Genomic DNA, 15,909 nt, shown 5'->3' with positions numbered 1-15,909 from the left:
TGAAAATGGAAAATTATGGGTTTCATATACAATGGAACTATTCTGAGCATCTTGGCATATTCTTTCTAGCTGTACATATCTGTAAGCTTAAAAACAAAGTCCTTTTCACAGGCTGTTTAGGCTGGAGAACGTATGTGGTGAGTGAGGCACTGAACATGTCATCTCTTTTGTAATTTTTTGGTGAATAATATTTGAGATTTGCTTTACTCACTAGTACTATGTAGACTTTGTTTTTCTATCGTCTTAATAATTTTGAGAGTCAGATTTAATAAAAGGAAGCAGTGTGTGCACCACTCCAAAATAAATAATTGTACAAAAACAAATATAAATAAATATCTAATTTGAACATTAGTGCCCAAATATTTAAATCTGGCCTACTTTTGAAAATGCCATGTTTTGTATTAATGTCCTGAGTAATACCCTTCATCCCATTCATATCCCCCATAAAGATATGATTTTGATACAGAAACTGTATATTATAAATAAGTGGCTTAGGATGTTTCTTGGTACTGGAATTGTGTTGTAAGCATATAATGAAAATAATGTCATATAAAAACTGAATATACCCTACCTCCTCAATTCCCTCCTCAGTGGTAAATTTTCACTTTTATTGGTCTCATAAATTCTTCAGAGTTTTTGTTCAGTGCATAATGAGCTTTGTATGAGAAATCAGGCCAAGAAAGAGCAAATCCTGTTGGACTTAGAATAAAAATACTTGGATGGAACTAGTAAAGAAATGTATTTCAAGGGATGAATTTTAATGGAGACTGACACTGGTCATGACTATTTCAGATTCTTTGCCTGGTGTAGTTGTGACTCATGTGTCAGTTCACGATGTGGATTTGAATTCAGCTTTCATATTCAGTTTTGCCAAAGAGAGTAATCCTGGAACCAAGTTTGCTATTGATCAGAACACTGGAGTGGTGGTGTTGGTGAAAACATTGGATTTTGAAGAAGTGACTGAATATAAGCTGCTCATCCAAATTTCTGATTCGGTGCACCGCACAGAGGGAGAACTCGTAGTCCGTGTGCTGGATGTCAATGATAATCCACCAGTGTTTTCTCGAGATTTCTATCAGGTAAAGGGCTTAAAGAGATGAAACCACAGCCAAAACTAGAAAGAATAGAGAATGATGTAAGTCTTCCATCGCCGATAGACAGCATTTACTGTTTTTAGTCCCTAAGTTAATGCTGTGGGTTTTGCACTTAATATCATGGAGTCTATAAGAACATATGAAAATGAATGTCTCATTCGGTTTAGTTTACTACATATTTTTTTTTGGGTTTTTTTTTTTTTAGTTTTTAGAGGTTGTAGTCCAGTTTGTCATGACAATTTGAACCTGCCTAATATTTGCAAAACCACTGATAAGATTGTTTGCATTATCTGCAGTTAATTTGGGAAAATTCTTTCTTTCATAGGCATATTTTTGGAATGCATTGATTAAAATTTTACAGAAAAAAAATTACGAAGAAAACTATAAAGTGGAAATTTTAGCTTGTAGAGCATAGTATATGTTCTATATGTAGAAGTAAGGGCCAGGATAGCATTCAACTCAATACTCGCAAATGGACTCCAGAACTTTTGAAGGTAGCAAATGCAAAATTTAAGTGTAAACACAAGGGAAGGGTAACCTAAGTAATGATCCCCTGTGAAGGCTTGCTTGAATTATGCCATGCATGTAATGTTATAATATATTAGTGAATGTATTAACTATCTTCTGCCACATAGAAATAGTTTAGAAGAACTTTTTTTCGTAGTTAAAAAAAACTGAATAAAATTATTTTTAAAACTTATTTTTTTTCTGACCAGGCGTGGTGGCTCACGCCTGTAATCCCAGCACTTTGGGAGGCTGAGGCGGGCAGATCACCTGAGATCAGGAGTTCAAGACCAGCCTGGCCAACATGGTGAAACCCATCTCTACTGAAAATACAAAAGTTAGCCTGGCATGGTAACAGGCACGTGTAGTCCCAGCTACTCGAGAGGCTGAGGCAGGAGAATCACTTGAACTGGGGAGGCAGAGGCCTTCAGCCTTTAAGCACAATGTCCCTGTTTTTCTCTTTTTCCCTCAGGTCACAGTTCCTGAATCAATACCTGTGGGCTATTCAGTGCTGACTGTGTCAGCTACAGACTTAGAAAGTAATGAGAACATTTCTTACAGAATTATATCCTCTTCTAAGGAATTCTCCATTGATCCTAAGAATGGTGAGTTATTTATAGCTGCATTCATGCTCATACGTTTGGGTTTCAAAGTAGAAACCTGAAATAACCCTTTCTAAATGCCTCTAAAAATGTTCCCCACCCCCCATGGAATTATAAGCACAACTGTTTTATTACTCTTCACATCAAGTGTTGTGGTAGCAAATGCCAGTGTTATTTCTCTTCTCCAACATCTCAGTGGCTAGAAAGTAAATGTCACTCTTTAAATGCTGGTAAATGCTCACAAATTCAGAGACCCCAATATAATAAACACCCAGTTTCATCTGCCCAACCAAGCACAGTTCAGGCAATTATCCCAGGATTCAGCAAGAATCAAAATGATGTTGAACGGATTAAGTTAGTGCTGAAGACTTCATATTACTAGAGTTTGGATGCTTTTTTCCCAAGCCAAGTTAGAAAAAAATCAGTAATATCATTATATATTCAATAAACACAAGAATAATTTAAAAAGGAAAATTATTTAAGCATCTCTACCAACTAGAAACCACTGTGGTGTTTTGGTTTATTTGATGCTTCCCAAGGCTTTTTGTCTTTTCATCAGAGACCAAGACATTTGTGGTTGTGAAATGCCTTCAGGCAAGTGATTCCACATTCAATTAAACAGTATATACAGAAAGTTGAACAGTGAGTGGACATTAAAAGCTAAATTTTATAAAGATGAATAACTAGCAAAACAATGTCCCTAGCAGAGCACACTAGAAAATAACAGGGCCTGGGAGGCATCACACTCTGTGTTCCCCATCTCTATCCACTATTGCATCATTTCACAAGTGAGAGTTCATTTAAAAATTAACCTTGGGGTTACCTGAAAGGGGAATTCGTCCCAAAATACCAGCACGAAGCCCACCAAGTGTCGTAAATGGAGAGGTACGTCATACATCATGTTGCCTATGGATGAACAATCACTGCATGAATACAAGCATATCAGGAATTTCTATTCTTCAGTCTCTATCCCCACCCGACCACTCACCCTCTTTTCTCTCCATCTCTCTCTTTCTGTCTATCTGTCTCTATCTCTTTCTCTAGTCTCAGATGATGGCAACTGCCACCCTGGCCACAGAAAATCAGTGTTCAAGGCAGTCCTTCTGAGCACTCAATCCTTAGCAACACTTTTACTTGACGTGCTATTGACAAATTTTACACTGAGCTATTGATTCAAATATTTTTAAAACATTAAATGTTTAATTTAAAACATTAAGTGCAATGTTTAAAACATTAAGTGAAATGTTAAAAACATTAAATGCAATGTTTAAAACATTAAACACACTAAGCTATTGATTCAAATATTTTTAAAACATTGAATGCTAGCCAATTTAGCTCATGGTGGGACTCTAATTGAAAACGTGGCATTTAAATGTCAGCATTCTGTATTTTTTCTTAGTGACCATCCTTAAGACATATTTATCTTAAAAATGTTTTAACACACATATTTATAAAAATTATATATTTCTGTATTTAGTACAATAAACTTTATTAATTACATTTCAGCAATAAGGGAAAAACCGACTTGCATGATCTGTAGGAAAAGCTCATCTCTCTAATTAAGCAATAGTGTAATAGTAACTCAGCATTATCATTTTTACTACTTTCATTTGGCTTGAGTATCAACAACTATTTCCAGAATAAGTATCTTTATCCCAGAATATCTCTATACATGTGTTTGTGGGTAGTAAAATGGGGTACAAATTTTACAAACAAAAAAATATTTTTTTAAGAATAGTGGAACAACTTACTATAAAAAAATAAAATTCAGAGAAATTTGTGGCAGAAGCAACCTCAAGCAGCACACATATTTCACAGAGTGAATGTCATGAATATTATTTCTGTATCTTACATGTTATAAACATATAAATAGAATAATTTGTGTTTCTATTTGGAGTCATCATTGGTTGTGACTTAACAAATCTAACAAAGAATTAAACACATATTAGTAGACATTGAATAATCAACTGCTGATTAAATGGATCATCAAAACTGCATCTCACAGTGTTGAAATGCTATGTCTTATTTTTCAGGCACAATATTTACTATCAGTCCCATATTACTTCTGGATAAAATATCAACAACTCAATTTCTTGTTGAAGCCAGTGATGGTGGAAATCCTGACCTAAGATCTCTTACATTAGTGGAGATAGGAATACAAGATATGAACAATTATGCCCCTGAATTCACAGTCAAATCCTATAATCTTAGCCTAAGTGAGGATGCTCTGATTGGAAGCACACTTGTTACATTTTCAAACATCGACCATGACTGGACCCATGAAAACACATATGTTGAATATTCCATCATCAGTGGTAATTTACAGAACAATTTTCATGTGGAAACTAATTTCATTCATTCAGAATATCCTTATAAGCAAGTTGGTTATCTTGTGTTGCTTCACAGTTTGGACAGAGAAACAAGGGCAAACCATGAACTTGTCATTCTGGCATCTGACAGTGGCTGCCCTCCATTGAGTTCCACAGCTGTCATATCAATACAAGTACTTGATGTCAATGACAATCCTCCAAACTTCAGCAGCCTGAGCTATCACACCCATGTCAAGGAAAGTACCCCTCTAGGGAGTCACATCACTGTGGTCTCAGCAAATGACCGTGACACAGGGTCACATGCAGAAATCATCTACCACATCATCTCTGGAAATGAGAAGGGACATTTTTACTTAGAAGAAAACACTGGAGTTCTTTATTTGGTTAAACCTCTGGATTATGAAGAAATGGCAAAATTCACCTTAACTGTCCAAGCTTCAGATGCAGAAAAGAAACACTTTTCTTTTGCAGTTGTGTTTGTCAATGTCCTGGACGATAACGACCATGCACCTCAGTTTATGTTCTCAAGCTTCAACTGTATTGTTCCAGAAAATCTGCCTATTTCCTCTACCATATGCTCTATAAGTGCTCTCGATTTTGACGCAGGTCCGTATGGAGAATTGACCTATTCTATTATATCACCCTGTTTTCTCACTCACGGAATGTCTTATGATCACGATCTCTTCCTCATTGACCCTTTGACAGGGGATATTCATGCTAAGCAAATCCTTGACTATGAAAATGGTAATAAATATTGCCTCACAGTCCAAGCCAAAGACAAAGGTGATGCAACAGCCTCCTTGGTGGTCTGGGTGGATATTGAAGGGATAGATGAATTTGAGCCTATTTTCACTCAAGATCAGTATTTTTTCACCCTCCCAGAAAAGAATAAAGACAGACAGTTGATCGGCAGAGTGGAAGCCTCAGATGCAGACGCTGGTATTGATGGAGTCATTCTTTACTCCCTTGGAACTTCATCTCCTTTCTTTTCAGTAAATAAAACCAATGGAAATATTTATTTGATTAGAGCCCTTCCCTTAATAAAAAGTCAACTCAACAAAGAAGACACCATGGAAATGAAAATAATCGCTCATAGTCCTAAACCAGACTCCAAGTTTGCATCCTGCACTGTTTTTGTGAATGTGTCTTTCTCCTCTGAAGGAACACCCTTGGCAGTATTCGCCAGCAGCTTTTCAATCAGCCTGGTGGTCTCCTTTTTAGTGTTTCTGATACTCATCTGCATTCTACTTGTACTGATTTTAAGACATAAACAAAAGGACACAATAAACAATTATGATGAGAAGAAAACCTCATCTTTAGATATGAACTTGAGAATGACCCAGGATGCCAGTGTGCTCAAAGCCTTCCAGAAAACTGATGACTGCAGTAATGAGGTGGTCCCTGTGGATGCCACACCGGAATGGTTGAGTTTAATAAGTATCATAGAGAAGGACATTGTCAATTGGTACAGACACTCAAACTCCAGTGGCCACTGTTCTGTGGAAGGAGAAACTGCAGAAGATAAGGAAATCCAGAGGATAAATGAGCATCCCTACAGAAAGGGCTCAGACTCAGCTCTGAGTGACCGCGAGTCCAGGGTGCCAGACTCGGGTATCCCGAGGGACTCAGACCAGCTCTCCTGCCTATCTGGGGAAACCGAGGTGATGGTGACTGCTGAAACAGCAGAAGCCAGCCAAACATTTGGGGAAGGAGATCAAGGGGAAGGCTGCAGCACCACCTGTGCTCAAAATAATGTGTTACCCCAGACAGTTCAGAAGAGAGAAGCAAAAGAGAGCATCCTGGCTGATGTTAGAAAAGAATCTGTCTTTATTTCAGGTGATCAGGAAGTAAGGTGTGCAGCTCTTTCAACTCAGACAACCTCTGATCATGATGGAAGAGGCAACTATCACTGGAATTATCTTCTCAGTTGGGAACCCAAGTTTCAACCTCTTGCCTCAGTGTTTAATGATATCGCAAAACTAAAGGATGAACATTTGCATATTCCTGGCATTCCAAAAGAGAAGAAATATTTTGTTTTTCCACCCCCTTTGATAACAGCAGTAGCCCAGCCTGGGATTAAAGCAGTCCCACCAAGAATGCCGGCAGTAACCCTGGGGCAGGTGCCTCCAAAACACCTACGCTCTCCCATCCCTTACCATCTCGGTTCTCTGCCAGAAGCCATGACTCCCAGTTTTTCTCCATCTCTTTCCCTATTGACCATGCAGCCTCCTGCCTTGTCTCCACTGTTGTCAGAAGGAGAATTATTAGGAACACACGTCAGTGGTACATGCCATGAACTTAAAGCAGAAGATGAAGTTCAAATATAAAACAACTGGGATGCCAAGTACCTGCTCACCATTGGTCATGAATGAATGAACAAAACATTTTCAAGCCAGCAACTCGATATTGGGCTCATTTTTATCGAAAAGCAAGTACTATAATTTAGTTAGAGTTTTTAAAATTTCCCCATTAAAGTTTCTCAAATTTCTTCCAGCCTTAATGAAAAGTTATTTCCTCTTTTAATCTTTATGTGTTGCTCTCAGGACTCACATTTGTATATATCAAGTAGTGTATATTCTGTCAGACCTCTTGTCTGTATGATTAGACTTCCAAAGGACACAGTGAACTTAACTGACTGCCTGAATGTTTATATGGAAACAAAGTGTAGTGTACTCTGGTCACGTTGCTGCTGGTCACTGCTATATCGAAAACAAATTAGTAAAGGCTAAATAGGGAATGAGTTTAGGTGAAAACATATTATAACAGAGAGGGGAAGTCTAGAGGGATAAACTTTCGTTTTAAGATAAAGCAACAGTCGGTGGATCTGATATATTTAGAGGAGCATTTCTCCATTTTTCCCCTTATACCACACCTGTGGAGGTTAGCCATAATTGAATTTCAATGTGGAGTCTTTTGGAAAACTAATAAAAATTTCAGAATGAAATTTGTCATAACTCTGTGCCAATAGGGAGAAACAAATAAGATTTATAATGGTAGGTAATATAAATAATTATCCCTGATTAAATAAACCAGAAATGCACGTTCCTGATAGAGGGCCAGGATTGATACTCACAATATTTGTGTGGTTTGCTACCAGCTGAGACATAGTATCTTGGCCTTCTTTACAAACAGAATGGCTTTTTTTTCAGGGCTTGTCTTATAAGTCAGTGTGGGTAAAGACATTAAACTTCAAAGGTTAATTTATAGCAATTTCTTCATTTTATTTTCTTCTAGGTACAGTAACTTTTGTGTGAAATAATTTATCCACTCAATGTCAGTTTTTAAAGTTTGTGTAGATAAAAAAATCATGTTATTAGTTAATGATAAATCTCATAATCTAGCAATATATTTTTAAAATAAGTTTTTTATGGAAATGTTTCTACTATAAAAGTTAAGAATAGAAGTCAGAAGTCTTTTTACCATTCGCTCACACTTGTGTACAGCTTTAATTGTCATTAGATGGAGCAGTTTGGCACATGGTTAAAATGACTCTGTGCAATTTACTGTTTTAGAAATATAGCAGTGCTAGATGGTGCTCAAATACAATGCTCTAGCCTTCTTTCTGATGAGCCTGGGAATCCCTTGCAGATTCTCATCCCTTTCAGGAAGGCGGAGTGCATCCTGATGATGGTGGTTCAGAAGTCCTCCTCCCATGGTCAGCACCAGGGCCAGGTGTTAGGCTAACAGTTTAGGAATTCTAATGTGAAATATAAAGGGTATCGTGTAGCTTTCTTAGTAGTTAGGATGGGCTTCTACTACAGAAATAGTTCCTTTGTGTTCTTCTCCATAGGCCTCATCTGTGAAATTTTGTGACATAATTTCTCTTTACTAAAAAAATATAGCAGGGTGCAGTGTTTGATACCTGATTTTGTAGAGAAATAATCCTACAGCTTCCTATGCTGATATTTTCTATTATCTATCTATGCTGACTCAGACTGAGAACAAATGTATAAAGCTACATTACAAATTGTATGAAACATGAAGGTTTTTGAATAAGCCTGAAATCCTAGGAAAAATCCTTTAGGAGTGGAAAATTTAAATGTTATGGGACTGATACATGTTTCTCCTTTTCTTCCTGGCATCTGGGGAAGAAGATTTCATGACTTATGTAAAAAAAAAAAAAAAAAAAAAACCCACACACTTTTAATCATTTATGTGTTCCAGTATTTATCATCTCTTTGATTCTTTTGAAAACATTGCTTTGAGCATAGAAAGAAACCCTATACTATTTTTTCTTAATTATATATGGAAGTTTTTTCACAATAGAATTATTTCCGGAAACCAAGAACATTTTGTTGTTTTTAAATTAAACAGGTTCTTCATTTACTTATGCTTAAAAAGAGTTATTCATCTACCTATTCCCTAAGTTATTTATTACTGTGATTTATTTACCCATTATGGATGTGTTCTGTATGTTTTCCAGCCATTTCATAAAAACAGAAGACATGTAATAGAGCTTTTTACCAATATTTAATGGATTTTTAATTGATGGATTTATTAATTTGTATCCAGTGCCACAACGCCACCAAACAAGTACTACAAGTGGGATTGGGGGTAAAAATGTGAACACACTGGTTAAGTGTTCACAATAAATCGTATGTCAGCCCTTTCAACTAGAGTGCTTTTTTTCCTAAGTAAACAATATAATTTGTACATTTTTCCTTCAAGTTTAATATTAACTTGCCTCATATGTTCTGGGTTACTTTGCTGATCTGTGCACTGGCTTTAGCACTCTGAGGGGGTACAGAACTTGTTAGTGGAAAATCATATTAAGTCCCAAATTCATAAGCTATAAAATAAAAGACAGTTGTCTCTTGTGGAATTTTGGCTGCCTGAAATTCTGGACTTTCTTGTTGGCAGCCTTAAAAATACTGGTGTAAATCAGTACCAAATGGATATCAAAATTCCATGTCCTAGTGGTAATCATTGAATTGGCTTCCAAAACAGATTCCTGGGCAAAGAAAAAGAAAAATGCTGTATCCTTAGGGACTTGATCATTTAACTCTTTTAAAAATTATTCAAATGCACTCTACGTTACTGGCTGCCTCCATGTATTCATATTCAATCTATAATAGATGTCCAGTTGAGACAGGATTTGTTTTTCTCAGTACCCTCACCTTTAGCCCTCCTTGCTGTGTTTTCTAGAAGTTATAGCAATGATAATTAATTGTAAATCTTAAAGATATTTTCATGCAAACGTACACTTTGTTACATTTGTTCTTCTATTCTACACATGCCTTAACTTTAAATAGCAAGACATAACTAAGGATCTAAGATAATCCACTTCAAAGCAATAAAATATATGGCGGTAATATGGTCAGTGTATTCTCACGTGATATTCCAGATAACCTAATTGAGTTTATTGTCACAGCGTGTTTTACTTGAGCTCAAAGGTATAGAGTCATCTATTTGGCCATAACCGAAGGACGTTAGAATGGAAGATGGTCTTGTACAGGAGGGATACTGGGATCAGTGGAGTTGCAGAAGATTTGCTTAGGACCCAAACTAGCATTTCAGTGGGAGTTTTTACCCATTATAAAGATGGAAGGAAAGAAGGGAAAGAGGAAGGGAGGGAGAAAGGCAGGGAGGGACAGAAGAGAAATAGACAATTAAATCTTAAAATGAATAATTAGGACACAAGTAGAGAAATGCAAGAAGGTAGATGGGTAAGGACTTGTAAAAATTAACTTTTAGTGTATGAAGATTTTTCTGAGTCATTTGCCCTTCACAGATTCATCCTTTTGAAGAATCTCTTTTCCTCCTTCCTTTCTGTTCCTCTCAAATCTCTCTCTCCATTGTCTGACAATTTGATGTATCAAGCTATGAATTGAAAGCTAGATGACAATGAATGAGAATACGTTTGACCATGAAAACTTGCATTTATTGGTTTTTGGGGTGAATTTCAGAACAAAAAGGAATGATTACCTTATTTCCCACTCTATATTGGCATTGAGAATGCCAGTTTTCAGTAGTTGCCTTTATTCATATAAATAAGTAAATGGACATTCAGAAGACAGTGGGTGAGAAAGTGGAATTTCATTACCTAATCTTTTTTCCTGATGGCTGGTCCATTTTTAAAATGAGTGCATGTTTGACGGTTGTGAGTTTATGTTAAAATATTACATTTTATTTCACTTTTAAACACAGTATAAAATAACACAAGGGCATGGTCAATAGTTTGTTCTCAAACATTGTCAATTTTATTTGAATTCTGGTGACATAAATTATTCATAAATTAAATTATTCCATATAGATCGAAGAAATTTGTCTATTAGAAACAGAATGTGGCCATCTTAGAAAGATCCAGCCCGAAGTGGCTGGAGGATCAAACTATACCTTTCTCTTATAAACTCAGAACTTGGCTAGTTGATGACAATTAACACTTCCTACTGTTTTGGTCTACATATCTTTATTCATTTCACCCAGTGCATTTGCTAAACCAAAACTGTGAAGTGAGTAATAGAGAGGGGGAAGGCATGCCAAATAAATAGCAGATGCACAAGTACATCTCTTGAATGAGAAAACATTATTTTGGTTAGAAAACTAAATAAATGGATTTTGTTGTTAGATAGTAAACCCTCAGGGCCTGGTCTCCACTTGCATTATGAGGTACAGATGGTTTTTGAATGAATGAGTACATATGTGAACGGGCACAGAGGATGCTGTAATGCAAGGATGTGATACATAGCCTTGAACCCATTAGGTGAGAATGCTACAATGGTACTGTGATTTTAGCCAATTACAAAACAGAGAGACAGTAAGTTTAAACATTTTATCAAAATATTATAGAATATCTTAGAAAACGCCAAAGGAATAGAAATTTCTTCTGTAATCTGGTTTGGTGTTTTCCTTTTCTCTGCCTTCCCCACAATATACATGTCTATCTTGTGAAGTTTAGACATAAAAGAAACAAGCTATATATGACATTCAAAAGCATATTGTTTGAGACAGCAACATGACATGACCAAGCACATTGGTTTAATTTAATTTCTGATCTCATAATAAACTAACTGCCCTATAGCAGAATGGCAGAATGAAGTTCTAGCAGTATGATAACAAAATGCAGTTCAGTAGATATGCCTAGAATGTTTACATCAAAATGTATCAATATTTAAAGTACAAATAACATAAGGAATTTATGAGGGATATTCTATATGTGCATATACTTACTGTATGTCAAGGGTAACATTTTAAACAAGTACAGATTATCTCATAAGTGTGTGCCAGGGTATTAGGGAAGGGAGTAAACATGAAATTTCTCCTCACACCATAAACAAATAATTATCAGAAAAACCAGCCTAGTGAGACAGGATAGAAAGACAGTGTAGTATGATGTCTCCAAAACCAATTAAAGAAAGTGATTTAGGTTTTAGGGCACATGGCAGCATCAGTGCAGACTTTTAAACCATCCCAATTCCCCTTACAAAATGGTTAGAGCATCTAGAATAGTGAAAGTAAAACCTCATGGGCATCTTCAACAAAAACAAGGGTCATTCTTACAAATTCTAGAATATGGGCAGGCAAGAAAAATTACCAACTATTGGCAGTGACAGAGAGGAGAAAGGGCGAACTTCCAACTTTCTGTGAGCTGGCATACCAAGAAGCCACATGTACTCACCTACTAAAGCAGAATTCTGCTCTTGGATGGAAACCTAGCAGGCAGGTCTGAGAACAATTGCCAAAACTGGAGAGAGATTACAGAGCAGCAACTCTGTAGATGGGTGTAGAAAAACTAAAGTGAAATTAGATTATGCTGGGGCACTCAAGTCCCAGAGCTTCTGGAAATAGCCAACCAAACTTTCCTTCTATAAGAAGAGAACCCCACACTAAGTAAAGTCTACTGAAAATAGAATTCAAATCCATATAAATAGAAAATGGAGAGACGTCCTAGATGTAAAGGAGAGAAGGGACCAGAGAAAGCAGAAGGTACAAAAAAGTCCTATTTGTAAATATTTTGCAGAAACAAAAGGAGAAGGGATCTTAAAGCCATGCATGAATCTAGGAAGACTATTCTGGTCTGCCACCCCCCTACATTATAACCCCTACAATATAATATAATCCATCTCAAGAAAACATGAGCAACAGAAAATAATTCCAGAATAAAATGCCTTCTAAGCAAAGACATTTTATTTTGTACGTGCTCTGACTGACACAATAATGGACAGTGAAGATACAGAAAAATATAGCAAAAAAGCCAATAAAAGGTTTTTTGACTTAATATTTCAAAACCAGCTGAAGAACATTAGGAAAATAATAAAAACTATAAAGGTTGCATAATCAATCAGAAAAGGTGAAAATTAAAAGACTAACCAAGAGGAGGATACTAAAAGAAAGAAAACAGCTCAAGAAATAATTGAGGAACCTCCATACTGTTCTCCATAGTGGAGGTACTAATTTACATTCTCACCAACAGTGTAGAGGGTTCCTCTTTCTCTGTTCCTCATTCTCTGTTCCTCAAAAACCAAAACATAGAACTACCATGTGATCCAGCAATCCCATGGCTAGGTATTTATTCAAAACAAAGGAAATCAGTACATCAAAGAGATATCTTCACTCCCATGTTTATTGCAAAACTTCTCACAATAGCCAAGATACGGGATCAACCCAAGTGTCCATCAGTGGATGAATGGATAAAGAAAATGTAGTACAGATAGATGCACAATAGAATATTACTCAGCCATAAAAACAGAATGAAATTCTGTCATTTGCAGCAACATGGATGGAACTGGAGGACATTACGCCAAGTGAAAGAAGCCTGACACAGAAAGACAAATATTGAGGTTCTCACTAATATGTGGGAGCTAAAAAATACCAAACTCATGGAGATAGAGAGTAGAATGATGGTTACCAGAGGGCAGGAAAGGTAATGGGGAAGGGGGGATAAAGGGGGTATGGTGAATAGATACAAAAATACAGTTAGAGAGAAGGAATAAGATTATTTCAAAATAACTGAAAGCATAAAATTGGAATGTTCCTAACACAAAGAAATGATAAATGCTTGAGGTGATGAATATCCCAGTTTCCCCAATTTGATCATTACACATTGTATGCTTGTGTCAAAATATCACATATACCCTATAAATATATACAACTATACAACTAATGTGTATCTGTAACAATTAAAAATAAAAAAGTGTAAACAAAAAAAATGAGAGAAAAAATTCAAAAGACTAAACTAGAAAAAACAAAAGTAAATAAACACCAATGAAAATACAGTAAGAGAAATAAAAAATGGAAAGGAAACAAATATTGAAAATCAAATGGAATTGAAAATATAGTAAATTCATGCCATATGATAAATATGATAAATTATACCATATGTCATAGACATCTGTGTTTACATATATATAAACACACACATATGACATAATATATATATATATGTCATAGAGAAGGCTATGAGTATGTAAGACCTCAAGGAACATTTTTCAAGAATCAAGTAGAAAGTGAGTTTCAGACAACTGGGAATACTGAGGCACATTAACCATAAGGCCATTAAAGATATTTAACTGTAGAGTTGATGACGGATATAAAGGTGATAGAATAGTATATACTTAATATATGCCCTGATAATCTGAATAAATTTTAACTACAAAAATGAGAGAAGAAAGGTAGAGTATATGGAAATAGAATGCTTTCTAATTGCCTGATAGGTATTAACTGGGAGTAAAAGCTATTGCCATAAATTAGAAAAATGAAGAAATTAGAAGAAAAGAAATATTAAAGGTTAAAAAAATAACAAACAAACAAAAAAACTCACAGAGTTTATGAATAAATAAATCTTATTCCCCAAAAATCAATAAAATTAAATTAAATGTGAGAAAGTAAAAAATAATAGCATACAAAATAAGAAAGAGCAAAGAGGGGATAATGAGAGCCACCAAAGAGAGGAATTAACATCAAAAGAGACTTTTCTGCACAACTGTATAGAAATTTATTGAAATATTTAAAAATACATTTTATAGGAAAATTTAATTTACCAAAATTGATCTCAGTAAACATACAGTCTAAATGGACCAAACTTAAAAGGAAAAAATAAAGATATCAAGAAGCATCCCCACAGAGTTTCAGAGTGACATCTTAAAAATCTTTTAAATCCTAGATCATCCAAATGCTATATAAACTATTCCAAAGCAAGAAAAAATAAGAAAAATATTTAAAATCTTTTAATGAATTGAATGTAGAATTCATATCAAAATCTTAAAAATTATACAAAAGAGAAGACTATAGACTATTCCCACTTATAAATAGGTATGCAAAATTCTAAAATAAAATATTAGCAAAAAGAATTAATAGCATATTTTAAAATAAGACCCCACAACATGTAGGATTTATTTCATAAACACGAAATGATTCAATATTAAGAAAACAATAAACGTAATTCACATTAATAGAGCTGTGGAGAAGAAAACAATATGAACATTTTCTTAAATGGCAAAAAAGGCACTTAACAAAACCCAATACCCAGTGATGTAAAATGCACTCAATAGTCATCAATGATAAATCCTTAAAATCGTTATTTTAAATATCATTTAAATTTTAAAATCATTATCATCCTTAAAATGATATTTAATCCAAAAGCCAGATCTTCCCTAATGGAGATACTCTAGATTCTTTCTGGTAAAGGAAGAACAAGACAATATGCCTAGTCTCTCTGCCAAAATGTAATATTGTATTGTAGAAATTAGTCCATACAACTAGACAAGACAGCAATTAGAAACATCAGCGTTTGAAAGAATAAGGTGAAACTATCTCTATTGGTAGACTATGTTATTTTCTGGCAAGTGCAAAATAATTGATGGAAAACCACCATAAACAAAAAAAAATTAGTAAAGTTGCAAGACATAAATATGCAAGAAATTACATCACTACTCTTCACATATATGAATAATCAGAGGATCAATGAAAGAGATTCCATTTACAATTTTAAAAATCTAAGCAAAAACTTAGCCCAAAAAATGTCTAACTTCTATGTGAGGAAAATCATATCTCCTGAAGTGCATAGAGTAAACCTGAGTAGATGTTTAACTGAATATATAAACCAAATGTGGTATATTGATAAAATTTAATATTATTCAGCAAAAATAAATGAAGTACTGACACATGCTGTAACACAGATGAACTTGAGAAAAATTATGCAAAGTGAAAAAATTCAGTCACAGAAGATCACATATTTTATGATTGTTTAGGTATAATTTCCAGGAAAAGCAAATATATAGAGAAACAGAAAGTAGATTAGTAGGGCTTAGAGGTTGGAGAATTGGGAGAAGATGGGGAGTGACTGCTAATGGGTATGGGGTTTCTTTTTTGGTAATAAAAATTTTATAAAATTAATTGTAGTGGTGGTTATATGACTCTGAATATACTAAAATCTATTGA

The 15,909-nt window shown here is 35.0% G+C and overlaps 1 protein-coding gene across 1 annotated transcript in view; it reads left to right on the top strand.

Annotated features, from left to right (window-relative positions):
• DCHS2 (dachsous cadherin-related 2) overlaps positions 1–7,018 on the top strand; it is a 265,954-nt gene extending 258,936 nt beyond the window's left edge. The window contains exons 18-20 of the mRNA XM_025385992.1: positions 793–1,079; positions 2,071–2,203; positions 4,234–7,018. Of these exons, the coding sequence (XP_025241777.1) occupies positions 793–1,079; positions 2,071–2,203; positions 4,234–6,857 (3,044 nt within the window). The 3' untranslated portion in view covers positions 6,858–7,018. The remainder of the gene's footprint in view (positions 1–792; positions 1,080–2,070; positions 2,204–4,233) is intronic.
• The last annotated feature ends 8,891 nt before the right edge of the window (positions 7,019–15,909 follow it).

This window comes from Theropithecus gelada, chromosome 5 (assembly GCF_003255815.1).
Source record: "Theropithecus gelada isolate Dixy chromosome 5, Tgel_1.0, whole genome shotgun sequence".
NCBI lineage: Eukaryota > Metazoa > Chordata > Mammalia > Primates > Cercopithecidae > Theropithecus > Theropithecus gelada.
Note: the sequence above shows the minus strand (reverse complement) of the source record. Positions and strands in the feature narration are given on the sequence as shown.